The 20874-nt window shown below is 44.3% G+C and overlaps 1 protein-coding gene and 1 pseudogene across 7 annotated transcripts in view; one reads left to right on the top strand and one right to left on the bottom strand.

The window, feature by feature from the left end:
* The window catches only part of ARHGEF28 (Rho guanine nucleotide exchange factor 28), a 346823-nt gene that overhangs the window by 45747 nt on the left and 280202 nt on the right, over positions 1–20874 (top strand). For 6 of the 7 annotated variants that reach the window (XM_055554799.1, XM_055554792.1, XM_055554797.1 and 3 more), the window contains exon 2: positions 19756–19799. In XM_055554799.1, the coding sequence (XP_055410774.1) occupies positions 19767–19799 (33 nt within the window). In that variant the 5' untranslated portion in view covers positions 19756–19766. Of the gene's footprint in view, positions 1–18710; positions 18733–19755; positions 19800–20874 lie in introns of those variants that run through there. The other variant, XM_055554794.1, reaches the window with a different exon arrangement.
* LOC129633171 (synaptopodin 2-like protein) lies at positions 144–2979 on the bottom strand (annotated as a pseudogene).

The following is a 20874-nucleotide window of genomic DNA, read 5'->3' as shown; positions in this document are numbered from 1 at the left end:
TTATCTCTGGCACGGGAAATTTAGCCTGCTTAGTGGGGCGGGGTGGGGTGGGGGGGTGCAGGGCAGGGAGAGCGTTGGGAAGGAGAAGCAATTTTAGGAACTGGATGTTCCACCTCCCCTTGGGCCTGGGAGCTGTGCCCTGTTCAGTGGTGGCCCGCCCCAGGCCTCCACACATGAGCCTGCAATCCTGTTCTGGTAGCTTGAGAATCGGGGCCTGGCTACTTGGAAGTCACAGGGGCTGGGGGAGGTCCCAAGACCCCTGGGAGACTCTGGAGGAGGGGGTAGGCTAAGGACAGGGGCTGAGGCCAGCTCTGTCCTCCAGATGGGCTCGTCCAGTGTAGTGGCTGCTCTGGGGGCAAGCACAGTCGGGGCCAGGGGTTCCACAGTGGGCTGGGGCGCTGGAGTTGAGAATCGGCAGATCTCCTGGACTCAGGCAGTTTGGGGAGGCCCTGAGGAGGTGGGTCCAAGAGTCAGGGGAACCTCATCAAAACAGAACATGGCAGTTTTAAGTTGGCAGGGCTGGTGGCGCATGAAATCCAGAGCCTTAATGCCCTGCTTAGGGGCTGCCCAAGGCCCTTGGGATTGGGTCTTACTAGGGAGAGTTTGGGCAGCTTGGGGGAAAAAGGGTGAGAGCAGTGGGTTGTAAGCAATAGGAGGTGGAGCACGTATATTGGGTGAATATTTCCAGGAAGAGGGCAGTGAAGGGGTAGGAGAAGGGCTTCTGGGCCGAGGGCCAAGGCCAGGACCAGGTGGAACTTCCACCACATACCTGTCCGCTCGGCTCTGACGTTTGGCAAACAGCTCCCCTCCCCTCCCCTGAAGCCTTGGTGTTTCAGGGATTCCAGCCGAAGGGGCGGCCCCGTTCACTAACCCATGGAGGATCCTCGAGAAGGAGGCTTAGGAGCCACTGGGGGTGGAGTCTTAGGAGTCGTAGGGGGTGGGGTGTTGGGAGCCATTGGAGGCGGGGTTTTAGCTGTCACGTGAGGCAACGTCTTGTAACTCCTGCCCCCTGGTGGCTGCATGAAGTTGCAGGCTTCAGCCCTGAGGCTCAGAGCATCCTCCTCTGGACCAGATTCTGCGCCCCCAGCCCGGAGTTTTTCATCCAGGTTTTGCACCAATGATAGCAGCTCGGGGTTGGGCGAGTTCTTCGTCTCCTTATTTCCCGACCGGAACATCTGCTTTCGGGTTTCCCGACGCCGGGCCTCCTGGAGGATGCCCGTGCGAGCAGCTGGCACGGAGATGCATTGCTCCTGGGCGCTGGGGGGCTCAGGGGCCGCAGAGCTAGAGCGGCAGGCGCTTCTGGGCGCGCAGCAGATCGCAGAGGCGACGACAGGAAGATAGAAGTGGTGGAGGTCATGGCAGCTCCGCTAGCGGGGGCCGGGGGCTCTGGGGCTCCGCCTGGTGTAACAGGATGATTAGGGGCTGGGATGTATAGGGATCTGGTGACCATCACGGGGCCGGAGGAGCGTGGGGTGCTGGGGGAAGCGGGGACTGGCACGTGGCTTGGAACCCCTTAAGTGAAGCTGGGCACAGGAAAGGTGCCCTGCGGAGGAGATAGGAAAGGCGGTGGGGCGGTGCTGAGGCCTCCCAGGCTCTCATTTGCCCTCTTGGGAACTAGGGGCCGGAAAATAACCAAGGTGGTACCTGACCGCAGCCCTTGTAAGCCGGGAGTGCTAGCTGAACGGTTAAAGATGCTTGGAGCTCAGGTAGAGGTTCCACAGCCGGGGAGGAAAGGTCTGGGGTTGACTACAGGGGCTGGCAAAGGGCTGGATGGGAGTAGAGCCGCCTCTGGCGGAGCACTTTGTGGCTGAGGTGGAGACTGCAGGCCCTGCCTGTTGAGCGTGGCCGCTGGACCTTCCTGGGCCAGCTGCTGGGTGATGGAGGCTGCGCGCTGGCACTGCTGTTCAAAGAGTTGGGCCCCTCGCCTGGAGGCCTCACTCGGCTGCCCTCCCAGCCCCCGGCCCTCTGCTGTGCCTGAGCTCGGTCTGGCTAGCTCCATGTCCAGGTAGGGGCTGTCCCAGTCGGACTGGTTGGTGAGGCTGCAGGCGTCGGAGAAAGCCTCTTTGTCCAGCTCGGACTCACCGGTTGGAGGCAAGCCGTCTTCTTCCTCAGCGCCGGTCCCCGCGGCAGCCCCAAAGCTCACTAGGGTGTACTTCTTGGCTCTCTGCTGACGTTTCTTAAACATCAGTACCCCCTTGGAGTAGGGGTTAGGGGCTGCAGTGAGCAGGATGCAATCGTCCGGCATTTGGTCTTGGCCTCCTTCATACTCCGCTCTTGGAGGCTCTCTGCCCTTTGTAGCTTGGCTTGTTTGGCCTTCTGAGTATAGGTGGTGGTAAGATCTTCTGCCACTGGGTGGGGAACAGGCCCCACCATCGGACTGAGATGAGGGCCAGGCCGGAGGGGGCCATGGGGCAACAGCAGGGCCTCAGCAGGGGGTGGCTGAAGAGTTGTCCTATCCTCCCAAGATGGGGAGCTCACACGACTGTCACCCTGGCTGGGAGGGCCATGGACAGCAGGTGCCGGCTCTGCAGGGCTGTCAGACAGGTAGACCTCATCCGGTAGGGCTCCTGGAGGGGTGGGCCTTGTGGGGCCTTGGTGGCGGGGTCGGCGGGTCTTTTCCTGGGTGGCTGGGCTGTCAGCATCACTGTCTGTTTCTCCTTAGTAAGCCTCACTGTCAGGGGGCGAGAGGAGGCACCCGGGCTGGAGAGGCTGGGGAACTGGAGCTCCTGGGGGCTCGGGACTCAGTGGAGACACGGGTGACAGTGCCTGAAGCTCACCCGGGGATGGCGATTGCACAGGTCCCTCGTCCTCTACCCGCCACACAGTGAGGACAGGCTGATTCCCTGAGACATCGACGAGGCTCATGGCACTGGCATGAGAGAGGCTGGTGCAGGAGACCCCATTGATGGCCAAAAGCGGATCCCTGTCTTGGAGTCCTGCTCTGCCTGCCCAGCTCCAGCTTCGGATTTTCCTGTGCATGAGCACACACGTTAGGACCAGAAAGATGGTGAACTATGCTGGGCAGGGCAAAGCCGGAGGAAACTCTGGTGGAAGTCCGTAGCGGTCCTGATGTGCAAATCAGTTGTCCGACTATGGTGCCAGGCAATCTGTGTGACTTAATTCCATCCTCTCAGCAAGTTATTACAATGGCATTCTTCTTTTCTCCATTCTACAAATGACAGAAACTGAGGCCAAGATTAAATTACCCAAGTTAGGGAACTGCAGGGACAGACATTGAACACATGCTGCCTAAAAGCAAAACTACTGCCCTTTAAAGTCTAAGTGTTGCAGCAATTCCCCAGTAGTTCAGTGATTAGAACTCCTGAATTTTCACAGCCAAGGGCACAGGGTTGGATGCCTGGTCAGGGAACTAACATCCCGCCAGCCACAAGACCTGGCCAGAGTAAGTAAATGTACAAAAAGTATACAATATCAGAATAATCATAATTTTTAAAAATCCCCAAACCAAGAAACATTATACTTTACATTCCACAAGTCTTATGACTGGCAAAGGTCATGGGTGAGAGGACCTCCAAGACGGAAATCAAAGGGGCCGGGGTCAGCAGGAAGTCGCTACAAGACTTTGTCTAATATGTCATTGGAAGGAGAGTTACTAAAGATAGTTCAATCGCATCTCAGTTTGGAATGGGACCATAAAGTTACCACGACATCTCAGGGGGGGGAGGAAAAAAGGAAGTACATAAGAATCCTCAGAAGCCGCCGCAGACGGCCAACATAGAAAAGAAACTAGCGTGTACTCAGTAGTTATTATTCTTATCATAGGTGGGTCACGTTTGTTCAGATCACAGGAGCCCAGGGGTATAGATGGATCTTAGTCACAGTAACAAAACAGTGTTTGACGTGGCTTTTGAAAACATTTGAACCCCAGTTCTCAGTCTGTTTCTCCTTTCTGAGACACAGCTTGAGAGACACACCAGGCAGAGTCTTTTCTAACAACTTCAACTGCAAAGCTCTCTCATTTTCCTAAACTCTTAAAGCATTTGCTGTTTAACCTTACTTTCTCCACTCCTCTCCTCCTGGTTACTGCTGCACTGCTCTCATTAGGCTGCTCCTTTCAGCATGGATGTGGCCAGGCAGACCAGCGACCTCTCCAATCTCGGCTTCAAGTGTTCCTTCTCAGTTCTTATCTTGCTTTGCCTCACAGCTTTTGCTCCCTTGTTCATTTCTCTTGGATTTTGTCACATTTGTCCCCTTCTAAATTTCTAACGTGGTAATAGATGGTTGGGAGTGTGGAATCTGGAACAAGACTGCTTGGTTTTAAATTTCCATTCTACCATTTAGTTGTTGTGTGCCTTTGAGCAGAGTGTTTAACCTCTCTGTGCCTTACTTTTCCCATCTGTAAAATGGGGACAATAGCAGAAGGTACTCCATATGTTTGTGAGGACTGGATGAAAATTGTCTAGTACAATAAATAGTGCTCTGTAAATGTCAGCCCTATTTCTTTGTTCCTCAGTGCCTTTTGTGAGCTCTGCTTCCTCTCCCTTTCTCTTGGAGTTCTCCAAGTTTCTGTTCTAAGCCCTTTTTGAGTTTGTGTGTATCCACTTCCTTACTCCATCTCATTTACTCCCAAATGACTTTAATTACTGTTACTGTATTATCAAAATCTTTCTCTCCAGCCCAGACCTCTTTCTTGAACTCCAGGTCCCTGCTTTTGACCTGTCTTGGATACCAGTCATCACATCTCAATCTCTTAACGGCCAGAACTCATTTTTATTTCTTTCTCCAAGTCATCTATCCGCCTCCCCTTTCACTTTCCCCTTCTTGGTCAGTGGCACCGTCTTCTCCATTGTCTAAGCCATGAACCAAGGGGTTCCCGTAGATTCATTCCTCCTGGTCCTCATGCCCTACATCTAGTTAAGCATCAAGGCCTTTTCATTTTGTTCTTTAATCTCTCACATTTCTTTGTCCTCCCTAAAACATTGCTTTGATTCAGGCTCTCACTGTCTTTCACCTGAACAATAGCAATGGTCTCTTGCTTGACTTCCCTGACTTTGGTCTCTCTGTTTTCAGTTCATCTTAGCCCTGCGTCACAGTGATCTCTCTAACACGCAATTTGGGTTGCTTGCGTCTGTTGCCTAAAGCCACTAATTGGCTTTAAGTTCGTGTTACTTAGTATGATGTAACATTGGGGCCTGGAAAAATTTTCCATCTTTCTCTCCCACCACTGCCCTATGCATACTTTCAGTAGTCCTGGAGGTGTTTGTAGCTCCATGAATAACCCTTTCTTGAATGCTTCCGTGTAGTTACTCCTATTTCTTCTACTTGCAATGTCCTCCCATTTCACGGTCTACCTGGTGAACGTCAATGATTTTCAACAAGAGTCGCTATTGGCATTTGGGTGGGACAGTTCTTTGAGCACAATCAGTCCAGTATTATTGAATGCTCAGCATGCACGGTTCCTGATGCTGAATGCCAGAAGCAGTTCCCTTCCCTCTTCTGCTCCTCCTCTGCCCCACCAACTCAGTCATGTAAGAACCAGACATGCTCTGCCCTCATTTCCAAATGCTTTTCTAAGTAGAATGCCCTTAGTAAAAAGCAATTGTATGTATTCTTTAAGACTTAGCTTAGGCCTCATCTCCTTGGAGAACCATGCCTGATACCTCAGCTACTGAGTGATTTGAGCATTTCTATCTCCCTGGATTCGCAGAATCCCACACATTTTATATTCTCATTGTTTTCCGTTTTCTCACTGGGCCGGCAGTTTCTCTAGGAAGAACTCATCCCTCCATCCCCAGTACCTAGGATATAATAGACACTCAATAAGTATTGTCAGGCGAGTGTATGCTCCTCAATTCTGTCTCGTCACAACAAAGATTTGGAGTGACGGACATTAAAGCCCTTAGCGTGTCGCAGCTCTCGGGTCTTTGACCGTGTTATAGCTCTTAGACAAATCAGTGTTACAGCTCCGTGTTACAGCTCTATTTTATCTAGATAATAACAGGAAAATCCATCCCTGACGCGTGAGGGCGTGCCGACCCAAAGATGCGAAGAGAAGAGCGCCCCAGCACGTGTGGTGGGGGGAAGGAGAGAGAGAGAGAGCCCCAGCCCTTTGGCTCCTCTTTTTATATGTTTCCCTCCTCCAGCCCTGCCCTGTGTAAATTGGGTTAGCCAGGAGTGCTGCTTATTCTACCAGAGGTCCTCACTCCGGCCCTCGGGCCTTCCTTTGTTCTATTTTCGTGGCTTTTCTCTTCCTTATCTTTTAGCCACCACCATTTTGAACTCCTTTTCCCTGGTGGCTCAGACGGTAAAGCGTTTGCCTGCAATGCAGGAGACCTGGGTTCGATCCCTGGGTTGGGAAGATCCCCTGGAGAAGGAAATGGCAGCCCACTCCAGTATTCTTGCCTGGAAAATCCCATGGACAGAGGAGCCTGGGGCTCCTCTGTCCATGGGGTTGCAACGAGTCGGACACAACTGAGCGACTTCACTTTCCCTATTCTAACTACCTAACAGTATTTATAGAGAAAGTGAATGGTTGTGTTTTCCTTGGTATATAGTTATCTGTTCTTTTAGCTTATTTACCTGTTTCATATCAGTATACCCTTTCTTTTCAAATAGAGTTGATAGACATTTGAAGGGAGACATTTATACTTTTTTTTTTATGAGTACTAAGCATATATAGGAAGTTCAGAGTAAATGTGCTAAACTAAATGAAACATTTAGAAACTAGCTGTTTCTCTGAGGTTAAGCTTCATTTCTTTTAATCATTAAGGTCATATTTCTAAATGTGAAAGCATCATTTGAGAATTTTTCCAGGCTTTACTCATTTGTCCACTAGTCTTATAGTTTAGAATTGGGTACAGTAATCTAGCTATTCTGGTTTAAGAATTTAATTTTTGTGGTTAGTAGGTGGAGAGTACCTTTTTGTTCCTGCAGAGACCGTATAAAGCCAAGTTGGGAATGGGGAGGTGGATGGGGGTGGTGCAAAGCCACAATTTGCTGTCTGAAATGCAGATGAAAGCCATGGGGGAGGTGGTGCCTTCCACCTCTGGTTGGATTTGTTAACATCTCAGTAGACATGCTCCTAAGTTTTCAGGAGAATTTTCCATGTGCCTATTCCCCCAGCTACTTTCTTTTGTCTCTGTAGTCCGTTTAGCAGTCTTTGGGTCAACCTTGTGACAAGACGACCTTAGGTAAGTTACTGCCTCACTTCAAATACTTCTTTGGCTTCACATTGCCTCTAGAAGGGATTTTCAATCAGAAGTATGTGGTTTTTTAATCTTGGATCTCACAAGCTTAAACTAAGCCCATGACTCCACAAAAGAGAACCACTTTCATGACTTAGTTACTTTGTTTCTTGCCCATAAATAGTATTTCCTACTTTGTTCACTTTGTTTCTTCTCTAACATAGTTCTGAATTTCTTTTGACATTTTAAAATTTGAAATTTATTCTTAAAGATAAAGCTGTCACACAGAATAATCAAAACATGTCACAGGCTGAGAAAGAATCCTAAAAATATTTTAAGCAGTAGCAATATCATTGGAAAATGAGGGTGAGATGTGAGGGGCAGTGGACCGCCTATGGTAGCCACTGCAAAAGAGAAAATCGATTAGGATACATAAATTCTAACATGACTTTTCAAATTGACAATTTTATTGAGATAATTGTACAGTCGCATTCAGTTATAAGAAATACTATTAGTTGTTGGTTGGTTGCTAAGTTGTGTCCGACTCTTTTGCGACTCCATGGACTGTAGCCCACCAGACTCTTCTGTCCATGGGATTTCCCAGGCAAGAAGACTGGAGTGGGTTGCCATTTCCTTCTTGAGGGGATCTTCCTCACTCAGGAATCTAACCCACGTCTCCTGCATTGCAGGCAGATTCTTTACTGCTGAGTGCCCTAGAAACACTGTAGAGAAACTTTATACTCTCTGCCCAATGGTAATATTTTATAAAACTATAATAAGCTCAATTGCCCTACAGCTCAAATGGTCATGAATCTGCCTGCAATGCAGGAGACCTGGGTTCAATCCCTGACTCGGGAAGATCCTCTGGAGAAGGGAATGGTAATCCACTCCAGTATTCTTGCCTGGAAAATCCCATGGACAGAGCAGCCTGGTGAGCTACAGTCTGTGGGGTCACAAAGAGTCAGACAGGACAGAGCGTCTAACTGCTACTACTACTAAGATCAGTTGATATTGACAATGATACAATGTACTCATCTTACTCAGGTTTCCCAGTGTTACTTATATTTACTAGCCTCTGTGATCTTAAATTGCAGCATCCTTTTTTGTCACCTGTGTAAGTTCATGCGTTCACCGCCACAGACAAGATACTGAATGCTTCTGAAACTGCTAGGATCCCTCATGTCGCCCTTTTATAATCATGACCGCCTTCCCTCCTTACCCCTCCCAATACTGTATTCTGCCTCTGGCCACTACTAATCTGTTGTCCATTAATTTTTCTCATTTAAAAATGTTATTATATATGTGGGATTATGGTCTGTGACCTTTTGGGATCGGCTCCTATCGATCAGCATAATTTCCTAAAGATTGATCCGTGGTGTGTAAATAGTTCCTTTTAATTTCTGAGTAGTGTGTATTGCTGACTTAGGCATGCACACATAAGTGTGCACACAGACAGCAGACTGTGCTGTCTTCCGCGTTCAACTGTTGGAGAATCTGGGCTGATTCTAGTTTTTGGCTGTTATAGATAAGGCTATTACCAATAATATACAGGTTTTTCTGTGAACATAAAGTTCTATTTCTCTGGGGGTGGGGGAAATACCTGTTAGTGGAATTACTGGTGGCAACGTGTATTTAGTTTTTTAAAGACTGCCCAGCTGTTTTCCAGAATGGCTATATTATTTTGCATTCTACCAGCAATGTGTAAGTGATTAGCATCTCTACATCCTTTCCAAGATTTGGTTATGCCACTGTGTTTTGTTATAGCCATTTGAATGCTATATTGATATTTCATTATGTGTGTGTGTGGTTTTTGATTTTTTTTTCACATTTATAGCCTTCTCATGTCTTTTGTATACATATTGTGTACATATATTATTTGCAAAAATGGGATTATACTATATGTTTTAAATAACTTTCATTTTAAATTTAACTTGGCATGAACATCTTTCCAAGGCATTAAGTATTTCTTTCTATAGTAGATGAAACAGCTGTGTAGCATTCCAATACATGAACCAAAGTTCTCTTTTTGAATTAATTGACCTAAAACATAGTATTTGTCTCAGGTATAAAACACAATCATTCCTTATATGTATATACAGGTATCCCTTGGTATTCATGGAGGACTGGTTCCAGGCCCACTGGTGGACACTCAGATCTGTGGATGTTCGAGTCCCTTGCATGAAATGGTGTAGTGCGGTCAGCCCTTTGTATCTTCAGGTTCCACATCTGCGGATATGGGAGACTGATTGTATTGTGAATTGATCACCACAGTAAATCCAGTTAATATCCATGGTGGTTTTAATTTGCATCTCTAAAGTGGTTAATGATGTTGAACGTCTTCCCATGACCTTATTTGCCATGCAAATATCCTCTTGGTGAAACGTCCATGTCTTTTGTCCATTTTCTAACTGGATTGTTTGAGCGTTCTTAATATATTCTAGATACTAGTCCTTTGTTGGGTATTTTCTCCCAGTCTGCAGCATGCCTTTTGATCTCCCTCACTTGGGCTTTCACAGAGGAACACTTTTTAATTTTGATGTCTAGCATGATGAAAAAAAAAAAAGGTCTTAGTCTTTAATGTCCAGTAGTCCCTTGAGAATCTGAAAGCTATAAACTCTTCTCAGAAAAATGCACATCACACAAAATTTCATACCTAAATTTTTGGTGTTCACAGACTCTGTAAAGTTCATCAATGAACTATAAGTCGTATGAATCCACTTAATTTGCAGTAATCCTGCAGAGACTCTGGGGAGAGTTATTTTTCTTTTGTTGAAGTAAAAAGTGGAGAAACTCTATACTTTACAAAATAAGAGAAAGCTATATTAGCCAGGCTTTATTCTGTTGAGGACCTGACTCAAATGCCTCTTTCTCTGCAATATTTTTCTTGACTACTCTGGGATACATTGCCAGATTGCTGCTTTAAACTTCTTGGGTTGAACAGCTCTGCCAAGAAAACAGTCTGTCTTGTATTGAATTTGAGCTTTAAGGCATCAGCAAATGAGTGAACTTGTGGGCATTTCACACCTGCCAGGTCAGTTTTAGTAGCATGACTGTTTACAGTATGTGACTTATTTTTCTTGCTCTATTTCCTTGTTTTATAAAGATGAGTGCAAAATAAGAAAATAGAAATGAGATGCTGGTGGTGAAGCAAGGGTTGATAAATTTGATATGATCATTATCTGTGCCCAAGCAGAGAATTGTCAGCATCAGTTAGTTGTATTAAACTTGATCATGCATTCCATTAAGATGGAAAAGTGAAAAACTCATTGTCAGAAAAACTGGAGTATATTTTGTTTACATTCTGACTCAAAGCAAACATGAAATTAAGAATGTTGTTAGGTCTTTGGCAAAGGAGTCTCGCCCCCGGGAGTCTGTTGTTCACCTTTGTCATAGATTTTTATTTGTTTATTTAAAATTTTGGCTGCGCTGGGTCTTCTGTTGCTGCGCGGGCTTTTCTCTAGTTGTGGCTAGTGGGGCTACCCTCTAGTTGCAGAGATGCGGGCTTCTCATTACCGTGGCTTCTCTTGTTGCAGAGCGCGGGCTCTAGGGCATGTGGGCTCAGTTGCCCTGCAGCACGTGGAATCTTTCTGGACCAGGAATTGAACCCATGTCCCTTGCACTGGCAGGCATATTCTTAACCACTGGACCACCAGGGAAGTCCTTGTTGCAGATTTAATGTGTGTTGTTTTGGGGATGAATTGTGTGTTAACGTAAGAGGCCAGTGACCTTTACTCCCTCTGGTTTCCAGACCTGTTATTCTAATTTATCTAACTCCTCAGTGTTTCATAAAAATATCATGTGTCCAGGTCTGTCTTCATGCTGAATCCTCCTTTCTCTCGTTCTGTGTATGTAACTCATTTATCGCTTCATGCTCGTCCTATACTATCGTGTTCTGCCAGCTCAGGGGTATTACTCCTTTACCCTTAACTTTTCATGGCTATAGATCTTATCCTGGCCAGGTTGTAAGCTCATCCATGGTAGGAACAGTATTATATATATATACTTTATGTATTTTATTATCCCTCCCATGACAGCCTGCATAGTGTTGTGCAGTGAATTGACTTTGACATGAGAGAGGAGCTTTAGAGCTGTGTTGCTAATAAGGACATTGATGCCCTGATGAGATGGAACTTGCCCGCGATGCTTGAGTGATTGAGCTTTGCATTGACTATGAAGGATACACTAAACAGATTAATAGCAAAAGTGAGCCAGTAAAGGGAATGTTCCATTGAAGTATAAAAAAGCTTTTTGAGGGCTTAATCATTCTGTGTGCAGATACATCCTGTGAAATACAAGCAAGTGTGACTGGTCTGGCGGAACATTTTGCTAGCAGCTAGCTCCTGCTCCTCTTTGTACTTTACAAACGTCCTCTAATTTAGGCTGTCCCATTTCAGACTGACTGGCTCCCCTTCTTCCTCCCCACCCCCAGTCGTTGGAATTAATGAGATCCTTTTGAATGGTTATTGTGTTGCCTGCTTTCTAATCTTCAGACATTTCCCCACACTGAGTTCACCGAGTAATTCTACTCTTTCACATAAAGCTGCTTAGACCTGCATAAATCAGGTAGATAACTCCAGTCTGAAGCAGGTCTGTAGACACTGCTGTGTATTCAGTAGTAGGTTTATTTCTAAAATGCTTTTTTCCTGCCCATCCATTGTGTTGGCATGGAAGGTTTTTACTTGGACTTACTCCCTTTTAACTGTTCTTTTCTCCTCCTGTTAGTATAACAGTTGTGAAATACAATTAAAATTCTACACTCCAAGGTTCACTGAAGGAGCCGTGAATCAAGATTTCTGTCTCCAGTGCCACAGGTTTCAAACTAAGGTAGCAATAGAATTACCCCAATAGTAATTGCTCTCTGCTCTTTGAAGTTTCAAAGTGGAGGAAGAATATTTGGTTCTGTAAAATCAGATAAAATTCTGTGGAGTTAGGACTTCCCTGGTGGTCCAGTGGTAAAGAATCTGCCTTGCAGTGCAGGGGGACATAGGTTCATTCCTGGTTGGGGAACTAAGATCCCACATGGCGCAGAGCAACGAAGCCCATGTACCCTGGAGCCTGCATGCCACAACTGCTGAGCCCACACACCACAGCCGGAGTGTCCGTGCACCTCGATGAAAGATCCCACATGCCACAACTAAAGATCACACATCCTGTAACCAAGACCCAATGCAGCCAAATACAAAAATTAATGAAAAATCTTGTGGAGGTTGACGGTATTATAGTGATGTGGTACAGTGCTCTTCAGAATTCCTGATACCTGGGAATTCTTTGGGGCCGCCAGAATGAGGCTGAGCTGAATAGACCTCGTTCTTACCCTTTCACCCCAATTACTGCCAAATCATCTTGATCAGTCTAATATGTAGAGGTTCTGAATGATTTTATTTGAAATCAAGATTCAAATGCTTAAGAAACCCTTTGCGTTTGCTTCATATGCAATGACTGGACTTCCCAGGCGGCACTAGCAGTAAAGAATCCCCTGCCTCTGCAGGAGACGGGAGAGACACCAGTTTGATCCCTGAGTCGGGAAGATCCGCTGGAGGAGGAAATGGCAACCCACTCCACTCTTCTTGCCTGGGGAATCCCATGGGCAGAGAAACCTGGCGGGCTACAGTCATGGGGTCGCAAAGAGTTGGACACGACTGAGCATGCATGCATCGTAATATGCGATGATGATTATGATAGTTACAGCTAGGATTTATTGCGTGCCCAGTAAGTGTTTTCTCTTTTTACTCTATCAAATCTCTTGATCATCCCCACAGTCTTAAGAGGTAGGTACTGTTACTGTTTCTACTTGACACATGGCCTAGGGAAGGGAGGTAAGTAACAGGCCCAGAGTCACACAGAATAGGGTAGAACTGGTGTTCAAACACAGTCTGTTTCTGAGCCTATACTCCTCGCTATGAGGTTCTTACAGCTTTTTAGCCAAATGAATTTCTGTCTTTCAGATTGTAGTAATGTTACAAAAGGACTGTGCTGAGGCCGAGGAGAGCATGGGCTCTGGGGTCAGACAGGCTGGATCCACATGCCTTGGCCACAGTTAGCCTCTTGGCTTCATTCTCAGTCAAGTGGCACAACTTTGCTGAGCTTTTCTTTGCCCTTGTGAAGTGGAGACTGGAGGGGTGCTGGAGGCCCTCCTAGCTGAAGAGGGCCCTTTAAAGTGAAGGTCCTTAAAATGGGGACCACAGTTCAGAGGTAACAGTGGTGGAGAAAAGATTTGCCTGGGGTTCTAGTTTTTGAAAATGAAATTAAAATTCTGTAAATATTTATAAAATTTATATTTTATTCCTTTGGCTGAAAGGCAGCAGAGCATCATGGCTAGAGCTTACAGTTCTGGAGTGGCTGCTTAAATACCAGCCTAGCCTTGTTCAGGGTGACCTATTACACAGTTAGTTTTCAGCTCTGTTGACTCTTAGAAGGAACATGAGGTGAATCATGTGTGTGTGAGAGATTAATTGAAGGAGGTTGTGACTTTTTTTTTTTTTGGCACAACTTACACAGTGGGACATTGGTGTTGTCGTATTTGATTTGCAAAGCATTATTATGAGGGTCATTTTTATTAGAAATACCCAAGATTGTCTTCTATTTTCTCCTAGGTGGGAAGAAGGTACTCGTATTCCTTTAATGTTAAATTACTGTCTTTAAGCTTTTATCTTATTATGATTATTTCTTTTTACTTTTTAATGGATCTCTGTCACATTCTCATTGATAGTTTTGTATGGGAATTGAAGTTCTCCAGTACTCAAACTCTCTTCTCAATTTTATTTAACCTTATTTCATGCTTAAAAAAAGATTTCCAGCATTATTTTCAGTTTAGTTGTTTTTTAGCTAAAATATCTGGTAACCACACGAAGCCAAAGCAAACAACTATAGAAAAAGTTTTGGTGTACAGGATAAAATTGCTAGAGGGTAGATGCTGGCATTGGGTTGGGCGAAGAATGAACACGGGAGGTTGTTGCTTGTAATTCTGTAAGTGGTCTGTTCATTTAAATATTTTTGTTTAGGTAACTTGCTTTGCAGTTAACATTGTAACTGGAGGAACTTGTAAATGAAGGTTTAGGTAACTAAGTAACATTTTCTCAATGCTACTGAATCAGTGGACATGAGTTTGAGCAAACTCCAAGAGTTAGCGAAGTACAGGGAAGCCTGGAGTACCGCAGTCCATGGGGTCACAAAGAGTCGGACATGACAGTGATTGAACAACAGCAGCCATGAGGATTCTCTGAGATGATGTTGGTAAAGTACTTAATGCAGTACTTCACATACCATTATCCTTCTAAATGTAGTTGTTTATAGTATTGATAAATATTTGACCATGATCTGTTAATAGGTTGTATGAGAGGCATACACACCAGTTTTTAGCATGTTCAAGACAAAATTAGCCATGGTTTTATATTGACTCAGTCTTAGAATATTTCATTTAGATGCAAAAACTTGAGAAACCCAGAACTTCAAAGAATTGATTTTTTTCTGTATTAGTTAAATGTTATTTTTAAGCATTAAAATATTCTTTTCACCTGTTGAAAACAGTCTAATATTCTTCTTTAGCGTTAACTAGCAATCAAAGATACTGGAATAGTATATATTTTTCAAAAAATATCTAAAATATTGAATTTTTTGTATCTTGATGATCTTTTCACAAGATTGTTTCCTCTTTTGGGAGTAAAATTAAAAGTTGCGGCTCTCTACTGAGACCCCAGATTAGTCCATGGTGTCTGCCAGCAAGACTAGAACTGTATTGGCTTTTCAGTTTCTCAAATATTAAAAAAAAAGTGACTTGAGTCTCAATTTTTGAAATTGCAGGTGGAGAACTCAAGCATTAGAAAATGAAGCACAGTGCATGACACTTCACTTACATAGTGCAAAGCTACAGCATGGGAAGAACTTAGGCAATTGTGACTTGTTTAGCAAATACAAATTTTTTATCATTAAACTTGAGGTAAAAGGAGGTATGGCCTCATTTCACCATGCAGCTCTGCAAGTGAACACAGAGGTTACTGCTTTTAGCTATAACAGAGGAATTAATTTCAGAAAAGTGAGGATATAGTTTTTAATATCTGATTTGGTTTGAAGTTTTATTTGAGGATATATTTGCTTTGAACTTTTTTCTTTACAGCCTAAGTAGGTGATCCTGATAGAGGTTTTATAAGTGTTGGAATTGAGGCTGAGAACTGTGGGTGTTTTGGTTTTAGTTTATTTTTTCAAGCAGTGAAATATAGTTTCTCTGGAAAACAAGAAAACTGCTGCTCAAAATGGTTCTTAACTGTCTTCACTGAAAACAGGCAAAAGGTAAACAGAAATAATAAAATATGAGTTGTTAAATATCAGGTGAAATGTAAATATGTTGTTTAGCTCTTGATGTTTTGTTTTCATCTGAGATAATTACAGTCCAAAGTTGAGGCAGGCGTTTGATGAAGTGGGCCTTGTACTGACCGCAGACCCTGGATCCTTCACAGAGCTGTGCCAGGTTGGATTCTGGACTGCACTTCAGCCACGTGGGCCTTTTCACTGGATAAACACACAACTCTAGAGGCTCTGGTGAGCACCCTGCACTCCACAGGTCATGCCTTAGTCTACTGAACCTGGAGGAGGAAGACTTGGGAAAAGCAGCCTAACCATTGTGGGGAAGGCTTGCTTACTTTATAGAGCAGAGCTTCAAAATGTTGTCCTGTACCCTTAAGTATGAAATGTTAGCATGTATCCCTTACTTAATGTACTTACTAATAAAACATGCTACTGTAGCACGGACATGAATTGGAGCAAACTCCGGGAGATAGTGAAGGACAGGGGAGCCGGGCGTGCTGCAGTCCATGGGCTGCAAAGACTCAGACATGACTTAGTGACCGAACAACAATAACTACTGTAACCGGGTATATTCTAAAACATACCTCAAATCTAAAATTTTTTTAATAGCCCCTTTTGTTCTCACTAAAAGCATTGACATGTAATACATGGCAGAGTAATATAGTGATAATGTGCCACTGTTTTGAAAATCTATGCTTAGTAATTGTAATGCTGTGTAGTACTTTGGCTTGAATGTCTGGTTCCAAGTAGTGTTTATTTTGAAATTGGTTTTGAAGTGTCATAGCTGGAAAGGATACCGTACTATGGTAAAAAAGATTCTAATTGAAGAAGTGAGTGCTGGGTGTACTTATAAATAAAGGGATTTATATTTTAATCCCATCCAACAGTTATATAAGAGTTTGTTTAAATGTAGCTAGTAAATTCCCATTTTTCCTGATGTTAATCATTCTTCCTGCAAATTAATCAGAAGTTGTTGCATTAAAAAGGAAAAAAAACCCTTGAAACATATGGCAAGGTTAAAAAAGTATATTAGAAAGCCTTTCCCCAAAATTTAAAGCATGTGTGTAGGAGAGCTTTTGTAGATGGCAAACTTTAAATAATTTTTGCATCAAAATCACAAAATAAAAACATACAAATACTTTTTCAGAATGTTTTTATGATGGTATATACTGTCTATAACCTGTTTCTTTTGAGATGCATTTTCTTTTTCACTTATTAAATATCACCCCTTTCTAGAAGGGATAGGATATTTATTTGAAAAATATTTTAAGAAAAATCTGCTATAAACAGCCAGTTTTAATCTTGGAAAACCCAGCAAAAGTTTGCAACACTTCTCTTTTTGATAGAAGATTAGGTGATACAAGGTTGGCAACTTTTTAAAGTACTTTGTTGCGATATAACCAACACCCTTTAATGTGGTAAAGATTTTTATGGTCATTTCCCGTCTTGTTGCAGCGGCTGTAAAGATTTGACCGTGTTTAAAGGTCTTATTTCTATAAAATTAACCACACTGACATCCTGGGAAACTGTGTGCTTTTGGCTTCAGGTTTTTTGTTACGATAGCTCACCCGTGAATGACACAGTGAATGGATTTTGCATTTGTGCTTTTTAAACTTCCTATGAGAAGTTGCCCCATCAGGGTGGTATTTTGAACATTATTTACTGAAGCAGTAATTCACTCTTCAGAAAATCTTCATATTCTCACCCAAAGTGACTTTTTAAATGTATTTTATCAGACAAAATCTAATACCATCTGTACTTTTCTCTAACTCTGTGGCAAGTCTTCCACACAGCTTAATTTGTCCTAATAGGCGTCTTAAAACATTCAGTTTTAAAAGTTTCGCTCCTAAAGGAACGTGCTTTAGTTTTTATACTTTGTGTTTTTTGACTCTGTGTTTCAGCCATTTTTTCTTAGCACTGTGCTTACCATAGAATGCATTCATTTCTTTTACTATTAAGTAGAAATCTTCAAAGAATCTTCTGATTTTATTATCAAGTTCAGTAAAGTTTTATAAAAGATTGGAATTGTGTATGGCATGACTGTTAACAGGTGAAAAATGACTAGTATTTTGAGACACAGCATACATTTAGTGTGAGAGTCATGGTACATGTGCTGTGGATATACATTCATTTGAAAGTGAAAGTCGCTCAGTTGTGTCCGACTCTCTGTGATCCCATGGACTATATAGTACATGGAATTCTCTAGACCAGAATACTGGAGTGGGTAGGCTTTCCCTTCTCCAGGGGATCTTCCCAACCCAGGGACCGAACCCAGGTCTCCCACAGTGCAGGCGTATTCTTTACCAGCTGAGCCTCCCAGGGAAGCCCTACATGTTTTAAATTTTATTTATTTATTTTTGGTTGCACTGGGTCTTTATTGCTGAGTATGGGCTTTCTCTAGTTGCATTGTGCGAGCCTCTCATTATGGTGGTTTCTCTTGTGGAGCACAGCTCTAGTCACACGGGCTTCAGTAGTTGTGGCCCTTGGGCCCTAGAGCACAGGCTCAGCAGGTGTGGTGCAGGGTCTTAGTTGCTGCTCAGCATGTGGAATCTTCCTGGCACAGGGATCAACCCTCCCTGCATTGTCAGGTGGATTCCCATCCACCCTACCACCAGGGAGGTCCTACATTCATATTTTAAATGCCTTCTTGATCATTTTGAATCTTGGGGGCATGTATTTGTCAATGCTCTCAGGTTGGTCATTATTTTTATTTTATAGTGTAGCTGATGAACAATTCCTTTTGGGATTGGGAGTCTCAGTTTTGTTATTTTTGTGGTTATTTTTATTTTTAATTTGAACTTTCTTCTGGACTCCTTAAACCATTCATCCAATTTATGAGGTTACTGCTAAGTCGCTTCAGTCGTGTCCAACTCTGTGTGACTCCATAGACGGCAGCCCACCAGGCTCCCCCGTCCCTGGGATTCTCCAGGCAAGAACACTGGAGTGGGTTGCCATTTCCTTCTCCAATGCATGAAAGTGAAAAGTGAAAGTGAAGTCGCTCAGTCGTGTCCGACTCTTAGCAACCCCATGGACTGCAGCCCACCAGGCTCCTCCATCCATGGGATTTTCCAGGCAAGAGTACCGGAGTGGGGTGCCATTGCCTTCTCCATTTGTGAGGTTAGTTTCATTAAAAATTGTTAATGATGACCTGTAAGCCCATTTAAGTGTGTCCACATGAACTGCTACAGGGCCCAAAGTGTTGAAAACGAGGACCAAGGCGGGGCCCAGCTCTCAACCCCTCGGCCTTGTGATGCCCTCTGTCTTCTCTCCAGATGAGTCATGGAAGGTAACTTGTGACCCACGAAGGTGGCCAACGCCAGCATGTTTATGAACTATTAGTAAAATGTGAGCTAAATGATTTTATAAAAAAATAAAATAGAATTCTTTGTATTTGTTCTCTGAGTCACATGTGTCTTCTGGGGATTACTGTACTCAAAATCACAGTTCAGGTGCTCCGTGTCTGCCTTCTTAAGAGACATCCCCAAAGTACTGCAGCTGGTGGTGGCCTGGGGACCAGGGCCAGGCTTGGCCTGGTGAGCAGAACTGTGTCCCAGAGGATGCAGGTGGGTGTGGGAAGAGAGGAGAGGTGATGGGGGCTGTGAGTCTCCTTGTCGGCCCTCCTCAGAGTTCACGTGCAGCCCACTCTTCACTTTCTTCCCATCTTTAGGTGTCCATTCAGCTGTGAGCTCTGTGAGGGGTAGATCACTTCCTGGTCATCTTTGTGCAATGCTGAGCCCATTGAAGGTGTTCAGTGAACCTCTTTTAAATGATGCTCCTTTTGTCTAAGCTGCTAGCTGGTTTCTGGGTGCAGATGGGGTGTCTACAGCTAGTGGAGAGGCTGGCTAGCCTGACAGTGGGCTGCCTCCCTCTGGAGAAAGCTTTCAGGTCCTGAGTAACAGGTCCTAGATCTGTCTTGTCACCATAGGCTCCTGCCCCGTCCAGCCAGGAGTGGATTCTGACCTCAGTGTAGCCTAAGTGATTAACTAAAGCCAAACTTGCCACATGCTTGTGTTGGCCTTTCTTGGCTTTCTGAAATATATTGATAATTTCTGTTTGGGAGCAGTCAGTGGGATAATGTTGGGGGTGATAGGTTTTCCTTATTGTAGATATTCATGTGAAAGAAGAAAGGGGGGAAGTTACTTTATACGGAGAGCATCTTATTCCTTTGTTCTTAGTTTTGACTCTACAGTTTTCCTATCTAGTGGATATCTCTTCCCTCCATGATGTTAACTGAAAGGCAGGATAGAGCTCTACCGGTTGGTCACACGGGGACTCCTCCAATAACTCTCGTTTGTGATTTTCATTGCAGATGCGGAAACCATGGAGCTGAACTGCAGTGAAGTACCTCTCTATGTAAGTGTCTAAGCCCTGGGCTGCAGGCCTAAGTGGCTCATTCTTGGACTTGAAACACACGGGACCAAAGTGGGAAGAAACGTTTTGCTTGCTATTGAGTTGGGAGTTTTAAAAAAACTGCACACAGCATTACTGTCTAGTTCAAGTTTTTGCATGGAGACTTTTAAAACTGGTTGACTCCTGGTTCCAAAGTCTAGGTTTTAATGGTATTTTCCTGAGTAACTTTTAACTGTATAACTTCTGGAAGGCAGCTCTGCTCACCGCTATACCACCAATGCTTAACTGTATTAACTTCTGGACTCAAAAATGCTCAGTTTATCTCTGTGGATGATTTTTGAACACATTATTATATGATATGCTGATAATAACCAAGAGTGCTTTCTGTGTGTATCTTTGGAGGAGAGGGGTTCAATGATAGTTGGCAACATGATAGTCAGGTAAAATCATGAAATAGAAATTCAAAGGCAGAAGTGCTGGGACATACATAGATAGGTGGTGGTGGGGGCTGTGTGGGATAGTGCCTCTAGGCCCTCCTGCGCCCGTGCAGCCACCGCTCCTTGGATGCAGGAGGGCCTAGAGGCGCTATCCCACGTTGAAGGTCAGGAAGGGTGGAGGTGAGGAGATACCCCTTGTCCAAGGTAAGGAGCAGCGGCTGCACTTTGCTGGAGCAGCCGTGAAGAGATACCCCACACCCAAGGTAAGAGAAACCAAAGTAAGATGGTAGGTGTTGCAAGAGGGCATCAGAGGGCAGACACATTGAAGCCATACTCACAGAAAACTAGTCAATCTAATCACACTAGGACCAGAGCCTTGTCTAACTCAATGAAACTAAGCCATGCCTGTGGGGCAACCCAAGACGGGCGGGTCATGGTGGAGAGATCTGACAGAATGTGGTCCACTGGAGAAGGGAATGGCAAACCACTTCAGTATTCTTGCCTTGAGAACTCCATGAACAGTATGAAAAGGCAAAATGATAGAATACTGAAAGAGGAACTCCCCAGGTCAGTAGGGGCCCAATATGCTACTGGAGATCAGTGGAGAAATAACTCCAGAAAGAATGAAGGGGTGGAGCCAA

This window comes from Bubalus kerabau, chromosome 18 (assembly GCF_029407905.1).
Source record: "Bubalus kerabau isolate K-KA32 ecotype Philippines breed swamp buffalo chromosome 18, PCC_UOA_SB_1v2, whole genome shotgun sequence".
Lineage (NCBI taxonomy): Eukaryota > Metazoa > Chordata > Mammalia > Artiodactyla > Bovidae > Bubalus > Bubalus kerabau.
This window is presented reverse-complemented; position numbering and strand designations above follow the sequence as displayed.